At 50.6% G+C, this 23,607-nt stretch overlaps 2 protein-coding genes across 2 annotated transcripts; one reads left to right on the top strand and one right to left on the bottom strand.

The window, feature by feature from the left end:
- Positions 1-2,142: 2,142 nt before the first annotated feature.
- On the top strand, positions 2,143-9,542 carry PPIB (peptidylprolyl isomerase B). The gene is made up of 5 exons (XM_056865898.1): positions 2,143-2,310; positions 4,613-4,726; positions 5,346-5,439; positions 8,650-8,834; positions 9,337-9,542. Exons 1-5 carry the CDS (start codon positions 2,143-2,145, stop codon positions 9,457-9,459), a joined length of 684 nt encoding a protein of 227 aa, XP_056721876.1. The 3' UTR covers positions 9,460-9,542.
- Positions 9,543-11,085: 1,543 nt separating this feature from the next.
- Positions 11,086-19,987, bottom strand: SNX22 (sorting nexin 22). Its single transcript, XM_056866072.1, has 7 exons — positions 19,862-19,987; positions 14,048-14,131; positions 12,859-12,963; positions 12,690-12,775; positions 12,283-12,315; positions 12,006-12,079; positions 11,086-11,216 (listed from the first exon to the last, which is right to left on the bottom strand). Exons 1-7 carry the CDS (start codon positions 19,985-19,987, stop codon positions 11,086-11,088), a joined length of 639 nt encoding a protein of 212 aa, XP_056722050.1.
- Positions 19,988-23,607: the final 3,620 nt, after the last annotated feature.

The following is a 23,607-nucleotide window of genomic DNA, read 5'->3' as shown; positions in this document are numbered from 1 at the left end:
TATCCTAGGATACTGCACCCATGGAGAATGCAGTTTCCAAGACAAATTGGGGCGTGTACTGAGCCGGCTGCCTTTCCCTTGTTCCCACACTTCCTTAGGAAACATCCGGCGCATGCCAATACACATTTAGGCCAGAAGAAGGCTTGTAACGGGCCTCTTTTGGCCTCCTAGGGCTGTCTCAGGAAAACAATCACTTCCTCCCCTCTTAATAAATGCTTTTCCAAAATACATAAACTGCTGCATGGTATCCCCATGAAATATGGATCCTGTCTTCTCTGGGTTGAAGATGCAACTTTGGTACTGATGGCAACCTGCCTTTTGCAAGCAGAGAGGAGAAACAATCAGTATGTGGACCAAACCAAATGCTGCATTTTCCCCCAGACAGGGAAATCGCAGTTTTAAGTGGCTTGTTCCCATTGGAAACTTTGCAAAGTATAATTTATTATGTCTTGTTTCTTTTAATGTAGGCCTTTGTGCTTTAAAAATGGGATGATTGGGGTAATGAGTGCAACTCTTGTTACTGTAAAAAAAATCAGCTGTGAATCTTTTTTTAAGTATTTGTGTGCACATGTCTGATTCTTGTTGAAATGCTTTTTGATTTTTTTAATGTTAAAACACGTAATGCAACGTTTTATTCATGTAATCCTGGCACTGTTCTTGAGACTCGCTCAGCAGTGGACATGAAGCATAGTATTTTTTCACATGAATGTCAGTTTCAAAAATGGGTTTCAACCAGGATAAGGGCTTTATACACACCGGGCAGGAGGGTCGTCTGGCGCTGGCTGGGGTTTCGTTTTTTGCCAGGAACTGGATCCTGCTACTGATCTTTCTGATGTGCCTGTTTTGATGGGACATTGCAAGAAACGTTGTGTACCTTGGATACCCCTCTCCCCCCACCCCCGATTTGCACCCTTTTAATGTAAAATAAAACATCAACTTTGCTCTGTTTAATGTTTGTGTCGTCCTTTTTATTTTGCATTTTATAAGACTGAGGAGGGCAGGGATTGGAGAGGGGAGGGACTTCAATGCCACAGAGTCCCGTTGCCAAAGCGGCCATTTTCTCCAGTTGAACTGATCTCTATCGGCTAGAGATCAGGTGTAAGAGCCAGAGATCTCCAGCTAGAATCTGGAGGTTGGCAACCCTATAGCTAAAGCTGTAATTTGTCCTTGTAATTTGCTCACGAAGTCAGCTGGGTGACCTTTCTTCTGTTAGACCTCTCTCAGCCCCACCTGCCTCACTGGGTGTCTGTTGTGGGGAGGGGAAGGTAAGGTGATTGTAAGCCGGTTCGAGTCTCCCTTAAGTGGTAGAGAAAGTCGGCATATAAAAACCAACTCTTCTTCTTCTAATGTGTGAAGCAATCCAGCGTCCCCAAATTTGCTATACTATAATTCCCGCTAAAGCTGTAATGTGTGAAGCAGTTCAATCCCACAATTTGTCATCCTATTCTGCCAGCTAAAGCTGTAATTTGTGAAGCAGTCCAGCGCCCCCTAATTTGTTAAAAAGGTAAAGGTCCCCTGTGCAAGCACCGGGTCATTCCTGACCCATGGGGTGATGTCACAACCCAATGTTTACTAGGCAGACTTTGTTTATAGGGTGGTTTGCCAGTGCCTTCCCCAGTCATCTCCTCTTTACCCCCAGCAAACTGGGTACTCATTTTATCGACCTCAGAAGCATGGGAGGCTGAGTCGACCTTGAGCCGGCTACCTGAACCCAACTTCCGTTGGGATCGAACTCAGGTCGTGAGCAGAGCTTGGACTGCAGCACTGCAGCTTACCGCTCTTGCGCAAAAGTTGGCCGATAGCGCTCGCCGCCTACAGGTCACCGGCGGTACTTCAGCAAACAACACGCCGCCGGCCGCGCACGGCCTGCTGGGCAATGGAGTCCACCAGCAGCCCTCTCCCTGGGGACCGCTCGGCCCAATCGTCCCCCGTGCCCGCCCCTCATTGGCCGCCGAGGCTGCCCAATCCGGGCCTGGAAACGTGGCAAATCCTTTGTCGCAGACCTTCCGGCAGTCCTCCCCCCCCGTCCCCAGGTGGAACGCACCAATCCGCGCCGCCGAGCGGCCTCGCCCCGCCCCGGGATGTGCCACTGCTGACGGGGAGCGGGGGTGGGGGGGTCTTGCGGAAGGGAAAAGGGGGTGGATGCTGGCGGCGCGGCGGGCACTGTGGCCGGGCTGGCGCTGCGAGCGGAGGAAGATGAAGCTGCTGGCGGCCGCGGCCTTGCTGGGGCTGGGCGGGTCCCTCCTGCTGCTCTTCTTCCCGGCCGCGCACGCGGAGGAGCGCAAAAAGGGCCCCAAGGTCACGGAGAAGGTAGGCGGGACGCTTCACCCACCCCCCTACCGCCCCTCCGGAGCGAAACGCGGCGGCGGCGGCCCCCCCCCGCCTTTCCCTTTTAAAAGATGCTCAACCTAATATACTTCCTGCTCTTGGAATCACAGAGTTGGGAAAGGGACCGCCGGGGTCATCTAGTCCAACCCCCTGCACGATGCAAAAAACCCACAACTACCTCCCCCTCCCACACCCCCAGTGACCCCCCCACTCCACGCCTAGAAGAATCACAGAGTTGGAAAAGGGACCACCAGGGTCATCTAGTCCAACCCCCTGCACGATGCAGGAAATTCACAACTACCTCCCCCCTCCCACACCCCCAGTGACCCCCCCTACTCCACGCCTAGAAGAATCCGTTGGAAAAGGTACTGCCAGGGTCATCTAGTCCAACCCCTCATCTAGTCCAACCCCTCATCTAGTCCAACCCCCTGCACAATGCAAAAAACCCACAACTACCTCCCCCTCCCACACCCCCAGTGACCCCCCTAGAAGAATCACAGAGTTGGAAGGGACCGCCAGGGTCATCTAGTCCAACCCCCTGCACGATGCAGGAAATTCACAACTGCCTCCCACACCCCACACAGTGACTCTTATAAACCGCCTTGTGTAACCCCCTCCCTAAAAATGGTCTAAAAGTATCTAAGCCTTATTGGCAAATCTCTAATTCTTTTTTCCCCAGAGAAACCTATTCGCAGTTTGCTTTGTGGCCATGCATTTTTTAAAACCCCACGCCTCCATAGCCCCAATAAACATCTCATCATATCTGCTCGGTTTTCGGCATCAGCAGCTTGAAGATGCAATCTTGGCTGGGACGGCCTGTATAAGTACAGTAACGTGAAGCTGCCCTATGCCAGCTCGGACCAGTAGTCCATTTATCTCAGTATTTTCTACTGTGGCACATAGAAAACCCTGACCGAAACATGCCCATCTGCCGCTGAGGAATCTCACCCAGGACCTGGTTTTAACTAAAAATGACTGGAATTGAACACGCGTCTTTAGCATGCAAACTTCCGAAGCTCTGAAAACTGGGCGCTTCCTAAAAGAGGGCCAAGTGCCAACTTTGATATTAACCTAGGAATCTGTTTCATACTGAGACGGACTGTTGGTATGTCTAGCCCAGCCTCCTCCCTGAAAAACTATTTGCATGCTCCCACTATAGGCGGAATAGACAATGAAACTAGGCCTTATACCGCACTAGTCAGATAATTGGGCAGTCTAGCCTACTCCTGCCTGGCGGGGGTCCTTCCCATAATCTTCTGATTGAGATTTTTCTTTCTTAAAGCTGGAGAAGCCAGGGATTTGCTCTATTGCCCTTTACACAGTGATGGGAGTTTTCTGGTAAAATTAGAATTGGGAAATTTTCCTGATGTCCTAAGCAAACATGATCTAATTTAGCACATTTCATTTGATTTAGGTGGGTGAGTAAACAAATTTAAAAATCACTGCAGGTTAATTTTATATGCCATTGAACAACAAAACTTGTACTAAAATATTGCTTTTGGGGAGGAAATGAAGTGTGCTTTAAATGTTACATTTGGACAAATTCAAAGCTTTGTGTGGAAAATATTTTTTATGAGAATAAGACTTCTTGACATTTAAAGGCAATATAGCATGTTCTTCCCTTATGTCATTTAATTTGAGCACACCCAATGAACAGTGCAGGAGAGCCCACAAATGTTGAAAACAGATAAAAGGAAGTATTTCTTCACACAATGCATAGTTAAATTGTGGAACTTCCTGCCCCAGGATGTGGTGATGGCTGCCAACCTGGAAGGCTGTAAGAGGGGAGTGGACATGTTCATGAAGGAGAGGGCTATTCATGGCTACTAGTCAAAGTGGAGACTAGACATGATGCACACCTATTATCTCCAGGATCAGAGGAGCATGCCCATTATATTAGGTGCCTTGGAGCAAAGGCAGGACAATGCTGCTGCCGTTGTCTTTGTTTGTGGGCTTCCTAGAGGCACCTGGTTGGCCACTGTGGGAACAGACTGCTGGACTTGATGGACGTTGGTCTGATCCAGCAGGGCTTTTCTTATGTGGCCATCCACTCCTCTGTTTCAACAGAAGCTAACTTTTATCCACAGAGGCCGCTGGCAGTGCCACCCTGAGCAGAGTTACACCCTTCTAAAACTGTTCCCTTCAATGGACTTAGAAAGGTTTAACTCTGTTTAGGATTGCACAGATATCTGAGCTGAAGGAAGCTTGTCACAGAAAAGGGGACGGGCTCTGCTAGACCATAAAGGGGGCCACCATGTGTTGCAGCCTCTGTTTTGTTCCCCAGGTTTATTTTGATCTGCGGATCGGGGATGAAGATGTGGGGCGAGTCGTCATCGGGCTCTTTGGGAAGACGGTTCCCAAGACTGTCAAGAACTTCGTTGACCTGTCCACGGGAGAGGTGAGTTGGATGCTGGAACAGACTCCTGAGCTGTTTGCCGCTGCATCTGAGTGTAGGAAAGGACAGCGGAGGCCAACGTACTGTCGGTGTGCAAACTGCAGCAGCCTTGAAAATGGGCTACAGCCAAGCGTGTGGAGAGGTGTGTCTGCAGAGGGAGCCGCTGTCCTGCTGCATGCAAAGAAATGTCCCCTCTATTAAACTAGCATCTCAGTGCTGCTTTTAAAATGGCTACAGCCTTAGCTCTTGTATTCCCCCCCTCTGGGATACCTTATTAGGCTCTTTGGGTCATAGAATAAGAAGCAATTTGTCAGGCTCGGATCAAGCTGATTCCCATGAGGGAGTTGTTTGCGTCAGTTACCTCCTTCTGGCATCCCAGCTAAAGCGCTGGGGCTCCATAGGGGCTGATGGGAGAAAAAATGGAAGCAGCCTGAATTTTGCAAGCAAAGCATCTCAAGTTCCTTTCCTCTGCCAAGCTTAATTTCTCCCCTCTGCCTAGATCTCCTGCCCTTTATTTGGTGCTTTTAAGCGCTTTTGACTCGGAAGCAGTTGCAGAAAGACTTGGCCTGGGGTGAGTATGGCACGACCCCAATAAATTCCTGTTCCCTCTCTTCTTTTCCAGAAAGGGTTTGGATACAAGGACAGCAAGTTTCACCGTGTGATCAAGGATTTCATGATCCAGGGAGGAGATTTCACCCGTGGAGACGGGACGGGAGGTAAGGCGTTGGCCCATGTTAGGCCTAAGGTGGTTACCATTTGTTTTTGTCCCTGCTACTGGGAGGTGGACAAGAGACTGTATGGGGATGTTATTTTGCAGCAGCGGAGGGCTTAGCTGCTTAACATATTGGACGCCCTGCGTTCAGAGCTCCCAGCGTTTAAAAAGTTCACCTACCAAGCACGCGGGGGCCTGATGAGAACTGGGGCAGCAGTGCAAGAAGAGAGGGGGCTTTTCCCATCCCAAAAGGGCCCTTGGGAAGCGGTTTGTCACATTGTGACAATGAATATGCACTGGGGTCATCAGGATCTGGAAGACCCAGCTTCGAATCCCCACTGCCACGGAAGCTTGCAGGGTGACCTTGAGCCAGTCATTCTCTCCGCCTTACCTACCTCACAGGGCTGTTGTGAACATAAAATGGAGAGAATGACATGAGCTGCTTTAGGTCCCCATTAGGGAGAAAGGCAGGGTATAAATGAAGTAAATTATATAAACAAAACAGTTTTGATAGCAAAACCACACAGTTGGAAGCATAGAATCCCTTTACCTTGTGCTGAGTCCGTGATTCGGATCAGGAGTTCAGAGAAACGCTGGGAACGGCGTATGCAAAACTCTTAATGTATCATGCAGCTGTCGATGAGAGCATCTCTGGAGCGTGGCTGAACAGGTGTCACTCGATCCTTACGAGGCTTCATGTTTTAAAATGTCATCTTCTAGCACGTGTCCACATGTGTTAGGAGAGGGGGCCGTGGCTCAGTGGTAGAGCATCTGCTTGGCATGCAGAAGGCCCCAGGTTCAATCCCCGGCATCTCCAGTTAAAGGAACCAGGCAAGTGGGTGATGTGAAAGACCCCTGCCTGAGACCCTGGATAGCCGCTGCCGGTCTGACTAGACAATACTGACTTGGATGGACCTAGGGTCTGACTCAGTGTAAGGCAGCTTCATGGGGATAGGCCATGGCTCAGTGGTAGAGCCTCTGCTTGGCATGCAGAAGGTCCCAGGTTCAATCCCCGGCATCTCCAGTTAAAGGGACCAGGCAAGTAGATGATGGGAAAGACTGAGACCTTGGAGAGCCGCTGCAGGTCAGAGTAGATAATTCTGGTTTTGATGGACCAAGGGTCTGAATCAGTAGAAGGCAGCTTCACGTGCATTCATGTGCATTGAGCCAGTAGCAAGTAATGCAGATCCGACAGGGCAGCCAGACCTGTTGATTTTGAGAGGATCTCTGGATCCACTTCTCTCTTCTTTGTTCTTAAATTACTGTCACTGCTCCATAGAGATGACAGTGACATTTCTTCCAAAACGGCTCCCTAAAATAGATTACTGGGGATGGACTTAACGCAGCTATTTTGCCTCTGCCCTTCCAAATGTCTTAATAGTGCCTGAATTTGCTTATGTTAACTTTTCACTTTTCCGTCCCTTTTTCCTTCGGCGTTGTGCGTGTCGCAAATGTTTGGGTCTGTTTTAATTTGTATCCTGCCTTGAAGGAAAAGGAAGAACGGCAACATTTAAACATCTCAAGTATATAAATAACCTGTGGCAATTTAGAGGCAACTAGAGGCTTCATTATGTTCAGGGTGATGTTGTTTTAAATTCCCCTCGGGGTCCTTTCGTTGCCTAAAATGGCCTCCTTCCTCACGCCGGTCTCTCTTCATCTTCGAATCGCCAACAGCCCATGTTCATGAGAACGGGCCACACAAGTTTGTGGCAAAGTGTTGGGGTAGTGTGTAAACCGTGTGTCCCCCACAGGTCTCTTCTTCAGACACTCTAATGATAATATTAGCTGGACTTGTGAGGTAAATTTAGTCCCCCCTTTCATTAAATATCCGACTGGACAAGGCAAGGCACAGGCCAAAGCAAAACGACGTGTTTTATTCAACAGGGGAAAAAAATAGGTTTGCAGCACAGTTAAAAGTGCTGCATGTGGGAAAGTCTGAGGTAAAATAAACTCTCAACTGCGATCGAGCAGTTTACAGCCTTTTCCCCCGAGGGATTGAATACGGAGGAGAGACTTTTCCTCAGAACTTTTACCTCACGTTAAGAGGTTTAACTGAACCTGGTTACTGAAAACGCAGGTTCCCTCAAACGGGGAAGGTTTCCCCTTTCACACCACAAGTCTCTGGTTCTCTGAAAGTGGCCCCACATTTGGTTCTTCGGGTTTTTACTAGGATGCTTTTGTCACCTAAAAAACCCAGCTTTTCTTCCTTAAGCCAACCCAAATCCTACCTAAAACCCCAATAAAAACCCTCACTAAACTGAGGCTCTTAATCCAGAGCCGCAAATCCCTGCCTGAGGGCGGGGGGGGGGGAGGGTTTGGCCCCTCCCCCTTTTTAAACGGAGGCTCGCCCACCCACCCCTCCCGTCCAGTGGAGTTCCACGGACCCTGATTGGCTGACAAGTCCCTTGGATTTGCATGAGGCTGGCCAAAATCGCAAGGATTGGTTCAGGGCCCCAGGGTGGGTGGGTGGGGGAGGCGGGGCTTTGGGGCTGATTGCCACACCTCGCAGCGTATTATATTTGCGCTAAGAAGCCAGCCCGGAAGAGAAGCAGGGTCGGCCCCGGTTAGTGCTTGTGAAGTAGTCAATCACTGTACTTTTGTGACTAGGTTATTAGATTTTGTGATTCACTAAAAAACCACGTTACCTTATATAACCGGTCACTGTAAGCGATGATACAGCGTATTTTGAATTGAAAAACAATTCCTTTTTATTGTAAATACTTCAGAAACTAGTAAATGAAAAGATATTTGCGCAATATAATATGTTACAACAAACAAATATAGATCTGAATAGAATACCGTTACAAATCAGTTACCAACCCAGTAACCAACCCATCAGTGTTGGTGATTGACTACTTCATTGGGATGGGAGACCACCAGGGAAGTCCAGGGTTGCTGCGCAGAGGCAGGCAATGGCAAACCCACCTCTGTTTGTCTCCTGCCTTAACCCTACCAGGATGCCATAAGAAGCTAAGCGGGGTAGGCCCCGGTAAGTACTCAGATGGGAGACCCCCGTGGAAGTCCAGGGTTGCTCCGCAGAGGCAGGCAATGACCAACCCACCTCTATTTGCCTCTTGCCTGAAAAACCCTACGAGGTTGCTATAAATTGGCTGCAACTTGACGGACACCATCAAGAAGCTTAACCCCCTTTGCCCTCCTATAGGACGATGGGACAAGCTGGGTTTTTTTTAAATCTCTCTTCTCTGGTTGCCAGGTAAAAGCATCTACGGGGAGCGTTTCCCCGACGAGAACTTCAAGTTGAAGCACTACGGGCCGGGCTGGGTGAGCATGGCCAACGCCGGCAAGGACACGAATGGCTCTCAGTTCTTCATCACCACCGTCAAAACCTCATGGCTGGATGGGAAGCACGTTGTGTTTGGCAAAGTCCTGGAAGGGATGGTAAGTGGGACTCTTCGGGCTTTGCCAGCATGGTGTAGTGGTTAAGTGGTGGTTTGGAGCGGTGGACTCTGATCTGGAGAACGGGGTTTGATTCCCCGCTCCTCCACATGAGCAGCGGAGGTTAATCTGGTGAACCAGGTTGGTTTCCCCACTCCTCCACATGAAGCCAGCTGGGTGACCTTGGGCTAGTCACAGCTTTCTCTGCCCCACCTACTTCCCAGGGTGTCTGTTGTGGGGAGGGGAAGGGAAGCTGATTGGAAGCTGGTCTGATTCTTCCTTAAGTGGAAGAGAAAGTCGGCATCTAAAAACCAACTCTTCTTCGAGCTGATGTCCCTGGGGCCTTAATTGGGTTGTAGCATGTGGCACGTGCTGTGGCGGGGGGGAGACCAGGTCTAACTAGGCTGGAAGCTGCTCCATTGGTGGAAGAGGGTGTCTCTGTGGGAAGGGTCTGCCGAGCAGCAAGGCCTCCCCCCCCCAGTTCCCCGGCGCTCTCTCTTCCTAGGACGTCGTGAGAAAAGTGGAGAACACAAAAACCGACAGTCGGGACAAACCCCTGAAAGACATCACCATTGTTGACTGCGGGACCATCGAGGTGGAGAAGCCGTTCGCCATCGCCAAAGAGTGACCCGGGCCCCCTTGGAGGGCCGGAGTCTCACTACCAAGGGCTCGGGGGCCTGCGTCTGTCCGGAGGCCTCGTAACATCATCCTCCAGCAGTGCTCTTCTGGCTGGGGGGGGGGGGGCTCCATTCCTGTCACGGTGACTCATTCCATCAGCTACTGTGGAGATCAAGACCCTGATAAGCTTGTGGGGGGGGGGTCTCTCTTTTTTGTGGGGGGGAGGGGGAAAGAAAGCACATGGACCAATAAATGCAACCGTTGTGTTTTTTTTTTTTTTTAGAACTGTCTGGTTTGGTTTTCTCTAGGAGTAGAGCTCTGCTCACAACCTGAGTTCGATCCCAATGAAAGTTGGTTTCGGGTAGCCGGCTCAAGGTTGACTCAGCCTTCCATTCTTCCGAGGTCGGTCAAACGAGGACCCAGCTTGCTGGGGGTAAAGGGAAGATGACTGGGGAAGGCACTGGCAAACCACCCCGCAAACAAAGTCTGCCTAGTAAACATCAGTATGTGACGTCACCCCATGGGTCAGGAATGACCTGGTGCTTGCACAGGGGACCTTTACCTTTTTAGAGCATGGCTAATGTTCCTGGTTCATAAGAGCTTATGCCCCCAAATGAATTGGTTTAGGCTACGGTGTTATGGGAATCTTTGGTTTTGGCTTCGGCAGACAGGCAATAGCTAACCGCCCTCCAGAATTTATTTTCCACGTAACCCTTGAGAAAAGAAGAAAACACTGGGGAACACCGGAAGCCCAGCCCGATAGCAGAAGCTAGTATCTGCACAGACTTGTGGGGGGGGGGGGGGACTTGAATCACTTCCACTAACCACGGGTCTTTCCAGTTCAAGAATTTTTATTGCATAGCCCTTCTGGTTAAAAGACATCATTTACTGCACTATGTGGGAAGCAGAAAATGCCGCCAGCTACAGTGATTCACGTGACGAAGAGCCTTAACGGTGTTAAGTTTGGGAAAGAGGCTTACCCCACACACGTTCCCCCCAGAAAAGCCTGCACCTTTCTGGTAGGTCCCAACCACAATGTGATACATTTAAAAGGTTCTAACCAGTGCATTGTTTTAAAAGTTTGCACCACCTGTGATACATTTAAAAGGTTCTAACCAATGCATCGTTTTAAAAGTTTGCACTACTCATCTTTCTTGTGCAGCTCCCAGCAGCCACCACAGTGGTGTGCAGGGCAGGAAACACGCTATGCGCGTAAGGATTGACAGAATTGCACTTTGGCAGTAGTGCATCCCGATCTGCCATAGGTTGCCGGCAGGCCTTATCTTTTAAGTCCCTCTTCCATGTGATGCAACGGGCCAGGCCTTAGTCAAAAGCGGCTGTTGGCTCCGAAGGCCTTTCCGGGGTGCCCCTTAACTGAAGGCAAGGGGTGTGTGAACAGACCCACAGTGTGCTCAAGCAGCTCTGTGCCCTCTTCCCTGGGAAAGTGAAACATGGGGCATTTTCTACCTTTGTCCCCGCACTACAACGCAACTTGCATATAGCACATGAGCCCACAAGCCCTTCTCCCTTAAAGCTGACATTCGGGTGCCCAGAGCGTGTGTGTCCCCCGTCTGAGGGGGTAGGTTGTGTCTGGTTCATGGTTTTTTGGAACGGTCCCAAAGGAGTGCAAATGATATCAAGGGAGGGGAAGAGCTCTAGGCAGGACCTGGCCAGTTCTTGCTAAGATCTTCACGTCCATGCTGAAGCCCGTCTCAGGTGTGTAAAGGCCCTGCAGCACTCCGCTTAGGATAACATCGGGAAGGAAATCTGGGGAAAGGAAAAGAAGAGGTTAATGGGGGGGCATACGGCCTAGTGGTTGAACAGCCAAGTTATGCAGCAGGAGAACCTCCTGCCTGAATCTCAACTCAAACCCACGTTTCCGTCTGCAAATTGGGAGTAACTGATCGACCTTGCAAGGCTGATATACTAACAGCTTTTAAAAATTTATTGTACTCTCATGTTCTTGAAGTTGCTGAAGCCCCTTCCATCTGTTTCATAGACACACCATGGATTCCTTCTCCCCCCCCCCCAAAGCAAAAGCTGCAAGAAATAGTAAATTCTAAATCACAAAAATAAAAATTGGTGTAAGGTCGGAGTGGGTGGGGCACATTTTGACTTGTCTGCAGCTCCCTGAAGATGCAGCTCCACACTTGTTGTTCTCTCTCTCTTGCCCACCCTCAAGTCCAGTGCGGAAACTGACCCACTGCTACTCTAGATCAGGGGTCCCCAAAATGGCACCCGCCAAGTGTTTTTAGAAAGTGGGCAGGGCCTGTTGAGGCTTTTGCCCAGCAAGGTTTCCGATTGGCTATGCAGATTTTTTAAAAATCACAACTACAGCACAAGGATCTTCACTGTATCCCTGAAGGAAAGCTGTCGCAGATATTTTATGGCTGGCCCGATCTTCGGCGGCGTCTGTTTTGTGGTCAATTTATAGTTGTGCCCAAGTCCAAACATGCCCACAAGCTCAAAAAAGCTGGGGACCCCTGCTCTAGGTCTCCCCTCCCCAATCACCCCCCAGCCTCTTGATGGAGGAAAATTTTTTCCTCTTGGCCTTACCTGTAGAAGAGGGGAGCATATATGGATCTCTGCGGTAGCTTATGACTGGTCGGTGGGAGAGCCGGTAACTGGGGCTGCAAGGAGACACCATAGATTTTGTGTCCAAGGAAGCAGCCACAGAATGCAAAGCCGCTCCCTTTTTACTCCCTGTTTTCAGCAGGAACCGGCCATCCCCAGAGTCAGATAGCACATGCTGCCCCCCTGCCGCCAAATGAGCAGACAAGACCTCTTGCTCAGCAGTCTACCCCCAAAAACGCGGGGACGGACTGGCACTCACCTGACACCTTGCAAAGCCAAATCCCCCAGGGAGCTGCAAAGAAGAATAAAAAAAGCCTGCCATGAGAAAGGGATGCTTTGGCAGTGGGTTCAGAAGGAGACACCCGCCGCTCTGCCAAAAAAGCCAGCATCTGTGCCCTTGGAAAGAAGTGGCTACAGAGACTTAAAGACGCAGATCATGCTCTTACGGCTGGCTCCCTGAGATGGGGATTGCGGCAACCCCTAGAAAATAAGCAAGTGGACTTCATCTCCCCCCCACCCAACAATAGGCAGATAGGGCTTCGACTGCTGCGGCCAGAGAGAACCTCAAAGCAACTGACCAAGGGCCACAGTGTCTCCGGTGGATGCATCGCTGTCCCCCCCCCCCATTCTATTCGTGGCGAAATGCCCTCTCTGAGGAGCGCTCACCCGGCCTTAGAGTCTTGAGGGAAGTGCCAGAGCCTCAGGAAGTCCAGCAGATCTCTGGGGAGCTCTCTGTTGTACAACAAGATCCCCTGCAGAAAAGACAACCAGGACCGGTGAGGGAAGTTCTTTCCCCACTTACGCGCCCACATGAGACGTCAGCCCCGCAGCTTACCTGCAGGTAGGCTTCCAGGCCCTGGCGTCTCTGCTCCATCACCTTTGCCATCCAGTTGGGCACGTGTTTTGGGGGGAAGTCGGGGACTTTGCATCTCTTCTTGATCTAGGCGGGAGCACAGGAGAACCCGCTCAAGAATGAGACGGCACCCAAGGAGCTATAGAAAGAGCTATGGGGCCAGGCCTGGAACAGTGTCTTCTACATTTTTGGGCCCTTGCTTCCACTGACTACAGAGCAGCGTGGGGTAACCCCCCCCCCAAACCTTGCAGAATCCCATCAACCCCAGAGCTGTGAGGGGACTAGAGCGACTGCCCTATGAGGAGCGGTTAAAACACTTAGGGCTCTTTCGCTTGGAAAGAAGGCGGTTTAGGGGAGACATGACGGGGGTCTATAAAATTATGCATGGTGGGCAGGGAGAAGCTTTTCTCCTCTCATAATACCAGAACGCGGGGTCATCTGCTGAAGCTGAAGGGTGAGAGAGTCAAAACTGATAAAAGAAAGTCCTCACACAACCCAGAGTTAAATTGCGGAACTCCCTGCCCCAGGATGTGGTGATGGCTGCCAATTTGGAAGGCTTGAAGAGGGGAGGGGACATGTTCATGGAGGAGAGGGGTATTCACGGCTACTACTCAAAATGGATACTAGTCATGATGCATACCTCTTCTCTCCAGGATCAGATGAGCATGTCTATTATATTAGGTGCTGTGGAACACAGGCAGGACAATGCTGCTGCAGTCATCTTACTTATGGGCTTCCTAGAGGCCCCTGGTTGGCCACTGTGTGGACAGATTGCTGGACTTGATGGGCCTTGGTCTGATCCAGCAGGGCTTTTCTTATGTTCTTAAGTTCTTATGAGACAGCATTCCTCTCGGAGGTGGATGATGAAGTTGCATTTCAGGGTCTCTCTGTCCCACCTGGCTTGGTGCTTTTTGAAAGGCAGTCAACACAAATAGAAGAGCAGAATGTTCTCAGCCTTTCTGCTACCCCGGGGGGCAAAGTAAAGGTGTGCCCAGGCTTGCCGCTAACCCCACAGACCCATGATGGACATAGAAAGGGGTTCCCTAAACTGTTCCAGGCGGGCTGTGGCAGAGCGTGCGTGGGTGTGGGGAGGAATGGTACTCAAGTGCCTGTCCTTATCTTCCAGAGGAGGCAGGGCCAGGCCATAACGGTGATAAGAAAATATCCTCACCCTCTTATGAAGGGCGTGGAATTCACTGTAGCGCTTCTCCAGGGAGTGCTTCCGCCCGTTGCAGAAGACGTCCACCTTGAACACCTGCAAGGCCGGGGCAAAAGGCGCGTCAAATTCCCCACCAGCCTCTGAAAAAGGTCTCCCACCCAGGGCCGCCAGTCAGACGGTCAACCTGGCAGCAGCCCTGAACCAGAAAGGGCCGCATCCCGCCGCCGCTAAGAAGATCCTCTTGCTTCCTTTCCCACAATGCACCTCCAAACAGAAGCCAACTCAACTTGACAAAAGGCCTCTTTGAAAACAGACTTTGGCTGGGCTCCTCGAAACCAGGCGTGGGGGAAGAATGCTAAATAAACTCCGCTCAGCATAAAGAGGAGCCGAAAGGAGACCTTTCTTTCGGGTCTGGGTAGCCTTCACAGCTGGAGTGTGGGCACACAAGCCCGGCCGGTTTGCTCTGGTGACACCTTCGTTGGTTTGGGCTTACACGCAAAAATTAAGGTGGAAATCCAATGGGATGGTTGGGTTCTTGGTCAGAACAGAGGCCTAGTTTAGCCATCCGACCCCACCGTCTACCCATCCAATGCCCACTGATGCCACCCTGAACTACCACAGAAACGTGCACCCAGCGTGGTGTAGTGGTTAAGAGCGGTGGACTCTGATCTGGAGAACCAGGTTTGGTTCCCCACTCCTCCACATGAAGCCTGCTGGTTGACCTCGGGCCACTCACAGTTCTCTTAGAGCTCTCTCGGCCCCACCTATTTCGCAAGGTGTCTGTTGTGGGGAGAGGAAGGGAAGGAGATTGTAAACCGGTTAGATTCTCCTTAAAAGGTAGAGAAAATCGGCATATAAAAACCAACTGACAAGAAACTCTACAGAATCCTCAAAAGTTCAGAAAAGATACGTGGTACAGTCCTCGCAGGAGCATACCATCTTGGCAAGCAAGTGATGGAATCTGATTTGAGACCTCTCCCACATCAACCCTGCACTTGGAAAGCTAGCTCAGCAAGGCGAAGTCTATGTTATAACCCTTCTCCTTTCATGCTCCTCACACATAACAAGGAAGAACCAGTCTCCTGCCCAGTTCGGCTTTGGCCAAGGCTGTGCGCACACGGCAACAAGGAAAACCGAGCGATGTGATCCACTTTAAGTAAATAAAAATAAACTGCTAGGCAAAAGGCAAATAAATTGTCTCATTGCGCATGTCATTTGACTTCCTCCAGCCACAGGGAAAGTGTTTTTATTTTATGGCACAGCCAAATAGCTGTTCAGGCACTGAAGTCACCCTCTGGCCAAGCCCTGCCCATCTTGGGTTTCTGAGATTTCATCTACTGCCCTTACAAGCTTATCAAAATTCTCTCAGGACTAAAAGAGTGTCCTTTGTCCTTTTTAACCGGGACCACCCACCAAGTATGCAACATTCCCATGGAATGACACCCCACCTCCAAGCCACAAGTTTAGAAAGCAGAATATAAAAACAGTCCTGCAGCCAGATCTCAGGCAATACATTCAAGGGAACCCTTATGCCTCATGGCCATCCGCCAGCTCAATGCTGAAGTGAACATTATTTGCCGTGCGCCACTTTTTCAAGCCCTGGAGGAGCGGGATCGAAGATCTGGAGATTTATTCTCAGGGTAGGGTGAGCCGTATAAAACAACTAGCTCTTTGAAGAAGAAGAGTTGGTTTTTATACGCCGACTTTCTCTACCACTTAAGGCAGAATCAAACCGGCTTACAATCCCCTTCCCTCCCCCTCCCCGCGACAGACACCCTGTAAGGTAGGTGGGGTAGGAGCGTGACTGGCCCAAGGTCACCCAGCTGGCTTCATGTGGCGGAGTGGGGAATCAAAACCCGGTTCTCCAGATCAGAGTCCACCGCTCCAAACCACCACTACACCACGCTGGCAGTCAGAAGCTTGCAAGCAGGGGAGGAGTTTCTCAATGTCCTTCCCCCATCTGGGCCACTTGCATGATTTGTAGATCACCGGGGGGGGGGGATGTGGGGGGGACATGTTCCCCTGCAAGAATCACTGTGCTGGAACATAGCTTTTAAAAAGGAAAAGGGTTTTTCACTCCGTTCTGTGCCCCCTGCTAACATTCTGCTTTTCCTCCCTGGAGAAAGCCAAGCCAAGCCAGCCCTTCCCGGCACGGAAACGAACCGCCACCCACTTAACTAAGCAGAAAAACAACGGACTCTCTTAAGATTCTGTCTGCCGTGTTTTGATCGAGACACGTCATTGACTCTTCCTCCACTGGAACGAAGAGAGGCATCTCACGTCCCTGGTTTACTGAGTATCCCTTTTTTGCCTGCTTGCGTTTGCACGCCCCAGCCTGTCACAAGCCAGGAAGCGGAATCAAGTGATTTACTCATCTTTCCCAGCAAAACAAACTCCTCGACCTAGATCAAGTGTCTAGATCAAGGGAAGTAATACTACCACTGTATTCTGCATTGCTCAGACCTCACTTGGAATACTGTGTCCAGTTTTGGGCTCCACAATTTAAGAAGGATGTTGACAAGTTGGAGCGTGTCCAGAGGACCAGGATGGTCAAAGGTCTGGAATCCATGCCCTATGAGGAGAGACTTAGGGAGTTGGGTTTGTTTAGTTTGGAGAAGAGAAGGTTGAGGGGAGACATGATAGCCATGTTTAAATATTCAAAAGGAAGTCATGTTGATGAGGGAACTAGCTTGTTCTCGGTTGCTCCAGAGACTACGACACGGAGTAATGGATTTAAACTAGTAGAAAAGCGATTCCACCTAAACATTAGGAAGAACTTCCTGACGGTGAGGGCTGTTCGATGGTGGAATGCGCTGCCTCGGAGGGTGGTGGAGTCCCCGTCTTTGGAGGTCTTTAAGCAGAGGCTGGATGGCCATCTGTCGGGAGTGCTTTGATTGTGGGAACCTGCATGGCGGGGTGAGGGTTGGGGTCACTGGGGATGTGGGGGGAGGTAGTTGTTAGTTTCCTGGATTGTGCAGGGGGTTGACTAGATGACCCTGGTGGTCCCTTCCAAATCTATGATTCTATGACCTTCGCCCCTTGGGAAGCGCACAGAATAGCACCACCCCTTAGCATCCATATCAACCTTTGAAGCCTTCAACGCACTTCACCCCCGTTATCTTCTTGGCATCCTTCCACACAACCTTGTAAGGTAGGGCAGTATTGCAGACGGGGAGGGTCAGGGAGAGAGAGAGAGAGACTTGCTTAGGGGCCAAGAGGCACGGGAATGAATTTACAACCTACGCTTTCCACCTGCCTAAGTGAGAGCCAGCATGGTGTAGTGGTTAAGAGCGGTGGTTTGGAGCGGTGGACTCTGATCTGGAGAAACGGGTTTGATTCCCCACTCCTCCACATGAACGGCAGAGGCTAATCTGGTGAACCGGATTGGTTTTCCCTCTCCTACACACGAAGCCAGCGGGGTGACCTTGGGCTAGTCACAGCTCTCAGCCCCACCTACCTCACAGGGTGAGTGTTGTGGGGAGGAGAAGGGGATTGTAAGCCAGTTTGAGTCTCCCTTAAGTGGTAGAGAAAGTCGGCATATAAAAACCAGCTCTTCTTCTTCTAACACATACAACCACACCAACTCACCTGGAACAAACAGCAGGAGTTTATTTATCTATTCATTTATTTGAGTTAATGCATTTATTCCTCACCTTTCTCCCCATTGGAGACCCCAAAGCGGCGTACACCATTCTCTTCCTTCTCCATTTTATCCTCACAACAACCCTATGAGGTGGGTCAGGCTGAGAGAGAGCGACCGGCCCAAGGTCACCCAGTGAGCTTCTGCGGCACGAGCGGGGATTCGAACCCGGGTCTCCCAGATACTAGTCCGACGCTCTCAGCCATTACAGCACATCGGCCAGTTTCCCCCAGTGGTTAGAGTGTCAGAACAATGCGGGATGTGTACGTTTCCCCAGCAGGACAAACAATGGCTGCCGGGGGTGTCTCAGGTCTGGAAAATAGTAGTGGAGAGGGAGGCTGAACCCCCCCCCCCAACCTTGCCCTGGGGAGGGGCCATGGCTCAGTGGCAGAGCCTCTGCTTGGCATGCAGAAGGTCCCAGGTTCAATCCCCGGCATCTCCGGTTTAAGCGACTAGGCAAGTAGGTGATGTGAAAGACCCCTGCCTGAGACCCTGGAGAGCCGCTGCCGGTCTGAGTGGACAATACTGACTTTGATGGACCAAGGGTCTGATTCAGTAGGAGGCAGCTTCATGTGTTCAATCTAGACTTACCTGCCTTGTTTTTTTGAGAAAATGTCCAGCCTCCCAAGTAGCTGACCCCTAGGGAGATCTGGGCGCCAAATCCCCTCCTCCCCCTCAGTTTCCCCCAGGGAAGCTCACTGCGTGGCTGACCTCGGGCTGGTCGCTCTCTCAACCTGACCTACCTCACCACCTTGTTGTAAAAGCCTGTCAAACCTGGACGGGGAAGCTAAACCACGTCGGCCACCCCGAGTCTTCCGGAGAAGGCGTGAGGGGACCCTCGTTAAAAGGCTGGCTACTTTTCAGAAGAAGAAGAAGAGTGGGATTTTATATGCCGACTTTCTCTTCCACTTAAGGAAGACTCACAGGGCTTACAATCCCCTTCCCCTCCCCACAACAGACCCCCTGTGAGGTTAGGTGGGGCTGCGAGAGCTGTGACTAGCCCAAGGTCACCCAGCTGGCTTCATGCGGAGGAGTGGGGAAACAAACACCCCTCGTTTAAAAACATGCATGAAAGCTTTCGTGAGCCACAGCTCACTTCTTCAGAAAGCTCATACCCTGCCAGAAAATATTTTTGTTAGTCTTTAAGGTGCTACTGGACTCTTGCCCTTTTCTACTACATATAGCATATATTCAACACAAAAAAACAGCGACAATTTGTTGTTCACAAAGGACAGCTGGACATATAAAGGGCCCCATGACCTTCAAGAGCTTAGGGCCTCATCAAACCGAAACCCGGCCCTGGTTGCCAACCCCCAGGTGGTGATCTACTATTGCCCCTCGTTCTACTTAGAAGTCAATATACTCCAAACAGCAGCAACAGAAGATACCTGCTATTTCCACTACCAAGCCTGGACGTTATTGAGAGTATATCCATGTCTCCTTGGTGCAAGTTTAGCGAGATATTCGCCCAAAGACTTTTTGAATGGGATTCAGACATTTGTAATTACAAGTTGTTTATGATTTATCCTGCAAAATATTGCACAATGATTATATAATTGTATGTTAACTATATGCCTAAATTGAACAAAGACGTGTGTGTGCGTGCGTGTAAAGTGCCGTCAAGTCGCAGCCGACTTATGGCGACTCCTTTTTGGGGGTTTTCATGGCAAGAGGCTAACAGAGGTGGTTTGCCAGCGCCTTCCTCTGCCCAGCAACCCTGGACTTCCTTGGTGGTCTCCCCTCCAAATACTAACCGGGGCCGACCCTGCTTCGCTTCTGAGATCTGACCAGATCAGGCTAGCCTGGGCCATCCAGGTCAGGGCGAAGACATACTTTGCATTTATGGAATGCTGGTTTTTCTGCTATTTCTGCTAACTAACTGTATAGTTAGCAAACTAACTGGATTTGCTAACTAACTGTACAGCAGGCTAACCTTTATTTACCTACCCCCCCCCCCAGGGGGTGGCAGGAGGCCTCCATCTCCAGCCGGCAGAGGTCAGTCCCCCGGCCGCTTTGGCCACTGGGCCCCATGGCACCGAAGCCCCTCCCCAGACCCCCGCCCCCAAACCCTCCCGCCGGCGGAGAAGAGGGACCTGGCGACCCTGCAACCCCCCCGGCCGAGCCTCCCGTGCGCGCTTTGGACCTGGCCGGGCCCTGGCCTCTCCAAGCGCAGCGCCTCCGCTCACCGTGCGCGCCTTCTCCGGGCTCCCGTCCGGCTCGGCCGCCTGCAGCCCCACCCAGGGCACGGCCACCTCCAGCTTCATCGTCCCGGCTCCGGACTGCCGCCGCTGCCCGCGCCGGAGGGGGCTCATTCATCGCCGGCCACGCCCCGCCACGCCCGACCCCTCCCCGCCTTGGCGCGCCTTGGCTCGCCGCTGCGTTTTTACGCGCGGATGGCCGGCTGGGGCGAGCTTTCCCGAGCGCGCCTCTGCCGGCAGGGCGCCTCTGAGCGCGCGCAGAGCTCCCGTGGTCCCCCACTGGCGAGTCCCGCGCAGAGACCCAAACATTAAGGCTGCCGGCCTCCAGGCACTGGGGCAGAAACGCAGCACGTGGGCTCTAAGATTATTAGGGAAGGCAGAAGCAAGAGAGCTTAATAAAGGGGGGGGGGAGAGAGAGATTATAATACAGCACAGGTATTTTCTTATCTTAACCTCCAGGTGCTAGCTGGAGATCTGCTATTACAACTGATCTCCAGCCCCGTAGAGATCAGCTCCCCTGGAGAACATGGCCACGTGGGCTCTAAGATTATTAGGGAAGGGAGAAGCAAGAGAGCTTAATAAAGGGAATTTTTTTTATAATACAGCACAGGTATTTTCTTATCTTAACCTCCAGGTACTAGCTGGAGATCTGCTGTTACAACTAATCTCCAGCCCATAGAGATCAGCTCCCCTGGAGAACATGGCCACGTGGGCTCTAAGATTATTAGGGAAGGGAGAAGCAAGAGAGCTTAATAAAGGGGGGGGAATTTATAATACAGCACAGGTATTTTCTTATCTTAACCTCCAGGTACTAGCTGGAGATCTGCTATTACAACTGATCTCCAGCCCATAGAGATCAGCTCCCCTGGAGAACATGGCCGCTTTGGCCATTGGACTCTATGGCGTTGAAGTCCCTCTCCTCCTCAAACCCCGCCCTCCTCAGGCTCCGCCCCAAAAACCTTGCGCTGGTGGCGAAGAGGGACCCGGCAACCCTAGTCCCAGGCTGGTCTCCATTGGTTCCATGCAAAGACCCAAACACAGCAGAGATAATCCTGAATGATGTTAACCTGTTTTTGCAGCTTAAAAAAAAAAACCATTTATGCATGGTGTTTTTTGCTTTGGATTTGCTGTTCTCCAGATGCACATTTTCCCTATCCAAGTCCCCCAAACTCTGCATGGGGGCTTATTTTTGAGTTTTGAGAATTCGGGTGGGGAAAATGTGCTTCCGGAGAACGGCAAATCCAAGGCAAAACCTCCTGTGCATAAATGGCAGTTTATGAACCTGGTGATTTTCTGGCTATTCTTTCCCATGGGTCACCCCAATTAGAGCTGCCTTCCAGTGGGATTTCTTCAGAACATATTTGGGGGAGGGGGTGAACCTGCCCTAATTCCGCACCTATCCACCTATGTTTTGGCTGTTGGCCATACGCTTTTCTAGACAGCACCTATGCTTTGCCCACATGCCCCCATTATACACAATGCTGCAGGAGTATACCGCTGTTGAGGCTTCTAGGTCTCCAGTTTCAGGTTGGGGATTAATTTATCCCCACCCCACCCTCCCCCTTTCACAGTTGAACATCAACACCTCTTGTGTAGGGAACAACTGGGTCAGGCTAAAGCCAGTTTTTCAGCAGAACCTAGCTGCTTGTTGAAACTTCAGCATTGCCGTGGTATATTACATGACAGCCTAATTTTGCCACTCACTGCACAGACCAGTGAAAATGCAACCGGACACCTGAAGCTCTGTTATTTGCCCCCCTTTTGGAGCATGACTCTTGCTGTGAGAGATCGCTACGCCTTTTCCCAGAATACAGGCAAACGCAAAAGGTTGGATCCAGAAATACCCAAGCAACTCACTCTGAAAGGAGAAGCAGTTCAGGACCATGGGAAGAGAGGAAGCAGCAAAACAGATGTGGCTTTTTCTTATTTGGGGGGGGTGGGGAGAGAAATAGTATAGCTGGAGATTCTGGACCACTGTAACCCGCTACATCTGAAGAAAGCAGTCATGTGGCAGATCTCACCCACAGCATCTAGTAGAGCCAGTGTGTCGTAGTGGTTCAGAGTGTCAGGCTGGTATCCGCGAGACCTGAGTTTGAAATCTTCACTTGTGCCATGGAAGCTCAATGGACCTCCCTCTCAGCCTAACCTACCTCACACGGTTGTTGTAAGACTAGCATGGAGGAGAGAATGATGTAAGCCTTGGGTCCCCACCGGGGTACAAATGGAGTCCAACTCCCTTCACTCCAGTTTCCATCAGGCTATTTGGAGGAGAGGGCTTGAACAAACAAGCTGATGTAGTCAACAGTATGCTTAATCCTCTCCCAGATGCTAGAGTCTTGGGGTTTTTTTTTTCTCAAAAGCAGAGCATACTCGGTCCACTTCTCTCCTTTCTTCTGTGCCTGCACCCCCCCCCAAATCCTCTTGCAGTCAGCTATAGCCTCTTATGCATGTCTAAAACCAAGCAGATGGAACACCTCTGTAAGTTATGCCACGCTCCATTTTGCCAGCAAGATGCACAAAGGTAGCCTGCAGAAGGAAGGCACAGCCAAGCGTAACATTTTTTGTTTTCATAGTCCCTGCTAGAGGACAACAGGGAAGCAAAAGCAAGTGCATCTTTAGGCAGAGGCCTTTTCAAGCTGTGATTCACGGCTCAGCCGGATTTTTTACCCCCTATCACCACTGCAGCTGTACCACCCAGAATAACAAAATTATCGAGCCATATATAGTCAAAGTGGACAAGGATCATCCTTTTCCCATCTTGATCCCAATTCTACTGAAAGTTATACCCATGGGGTATGAGGCCGGCTAATTGCAAGAGAGAAGGGTGTGCACAATAATGCAACACAAGGCAAGTGTTTTCTCTCCCTGCCCCCACATCTGAGTCCAGTAGCACCTCAGAAGACCAACAAGATATCGAGGGTATAACCTTTCAAGAACCAAAGCTTTGGTATCTGATGAAGGGAACTTTGACTCTCAAAAGCTTACACCCTGGAAATCACGGTGCCCTTTAAGGTTCTACTGGGCTTGAATTGAGCTGTTCTACTACAATCCAACACGGCTACCCTCTCCGCATAAGAAAGGCCCTGCTGAATCAGACCAAGGCCCATCAAGTCCAGCTGTCTGTTGACACAGTGGCCAACCAGGGGCCTCTAGGAAGCCCACAAGCAAGACGACTGCAGCAGCATTATCCTGCCTGTGTTCCACAGCACCTAATATAATAGGCATGCTCCTCTGATCCTGGAGAGAATAGGCTATGCATCATTACTAGTATCCATTTGGACTAGTGGCCATGAATAGCCCTTTCCTCCATGAACATGTCCCCTCTCCTTTTAAAGCCTTCCAAGTTGGCACCCATGACAGCATCCTGGGGCAGGGAGTTCCACAATTTAACTATGAAACTCCCTCCCTCGCTCAGCTGTTCACTAGACAGCTGCTCCCAGCACACAGAAATAAAGAGACAGGCAGAGTCAGCCACCATGCCCTGATTTTAAGTTTTATTATACAGTCTTCATGGCATGGCGGGAGACACAGGAAGCTCTCCCTGGCCCCTACACCAAAGTCAGAAAAATACACATTAAACCCCTGCCTAAGCACAGCTACCTACGGCAGGCCTTGAGGCTTTTAAAGCAGGAAACTAGTTTTTTTTTTCTTCAAATAGGAAAATAGATATATTTATATGTGTGTGCATATGAACCTAAATGAAAAAAAATATACAGTTAGAGAAGAGTTACTAG

The sequence above is a fragment of the Euleptes europaea genome, chromosome 20 (genome assembly GCF_029931775.1).
Source record: "Euleptes europaea isolate rEulEur1 chromosome 20, rEulEur1.hap1, whole genome shotgun sequence".
NCBI lineage: Eukaryota > Metazoa > Chordata > Lepidosauria > Squamata > Sphaerodactylidae > Euleptes > Euleptes europaea.
Note: the sequence above shows the minus strand (reverse complement) of the source record. Positions and strands in the feature narration are given on the sequence as shown.

Bases quoted from the DNA above. Each gene is read 5' to 3' on its own strand.
- PPIB (XM_056865898.1), top strand. From the start codon at position 2,143: ATGCTGGCGGCGCGGCGGGCACTGTGGCCGGGCTGGCGCTGCGAGCGG. The intron at 2,311-4,612 runs GTAGGCGGGACG...TTTGTTCCCCAG, and splicing joins GCCCCAAGGTCACGGAGAAG to GTTTATTTTGATCTGCGGAT. The intron at 4,727-5,345 runs GTGAGTTGGATG...CTTCTTTTCCAG, and splicing joins TTGACCTGTCCACGGGAGAG to AAAGGGTTTGGATACAAGGA.
- SNX22 (XM_056866072.1), bottom strand. From the start codon at position 19,987: ATGAGCCCCCTCCGGCGCGGGCAGCGGCGGCAGTCCGGAGCCGGGACG. The intron at 14,132-19,861 runs GTGAGCGGAGGC...CCGGCCTTGCAG, and splicing joins GCCCGGAGAAGGCGCGCACG to GTGTTCAAGGTGGACGTCTT. The intron at 12,964-14,047 runs GTGAGGATATTT...GCTCCCGCCTAG, and splicing joins TCCACGCCCTTCATAAGAGG to ATCAAGAAGAGATGCAAAGT.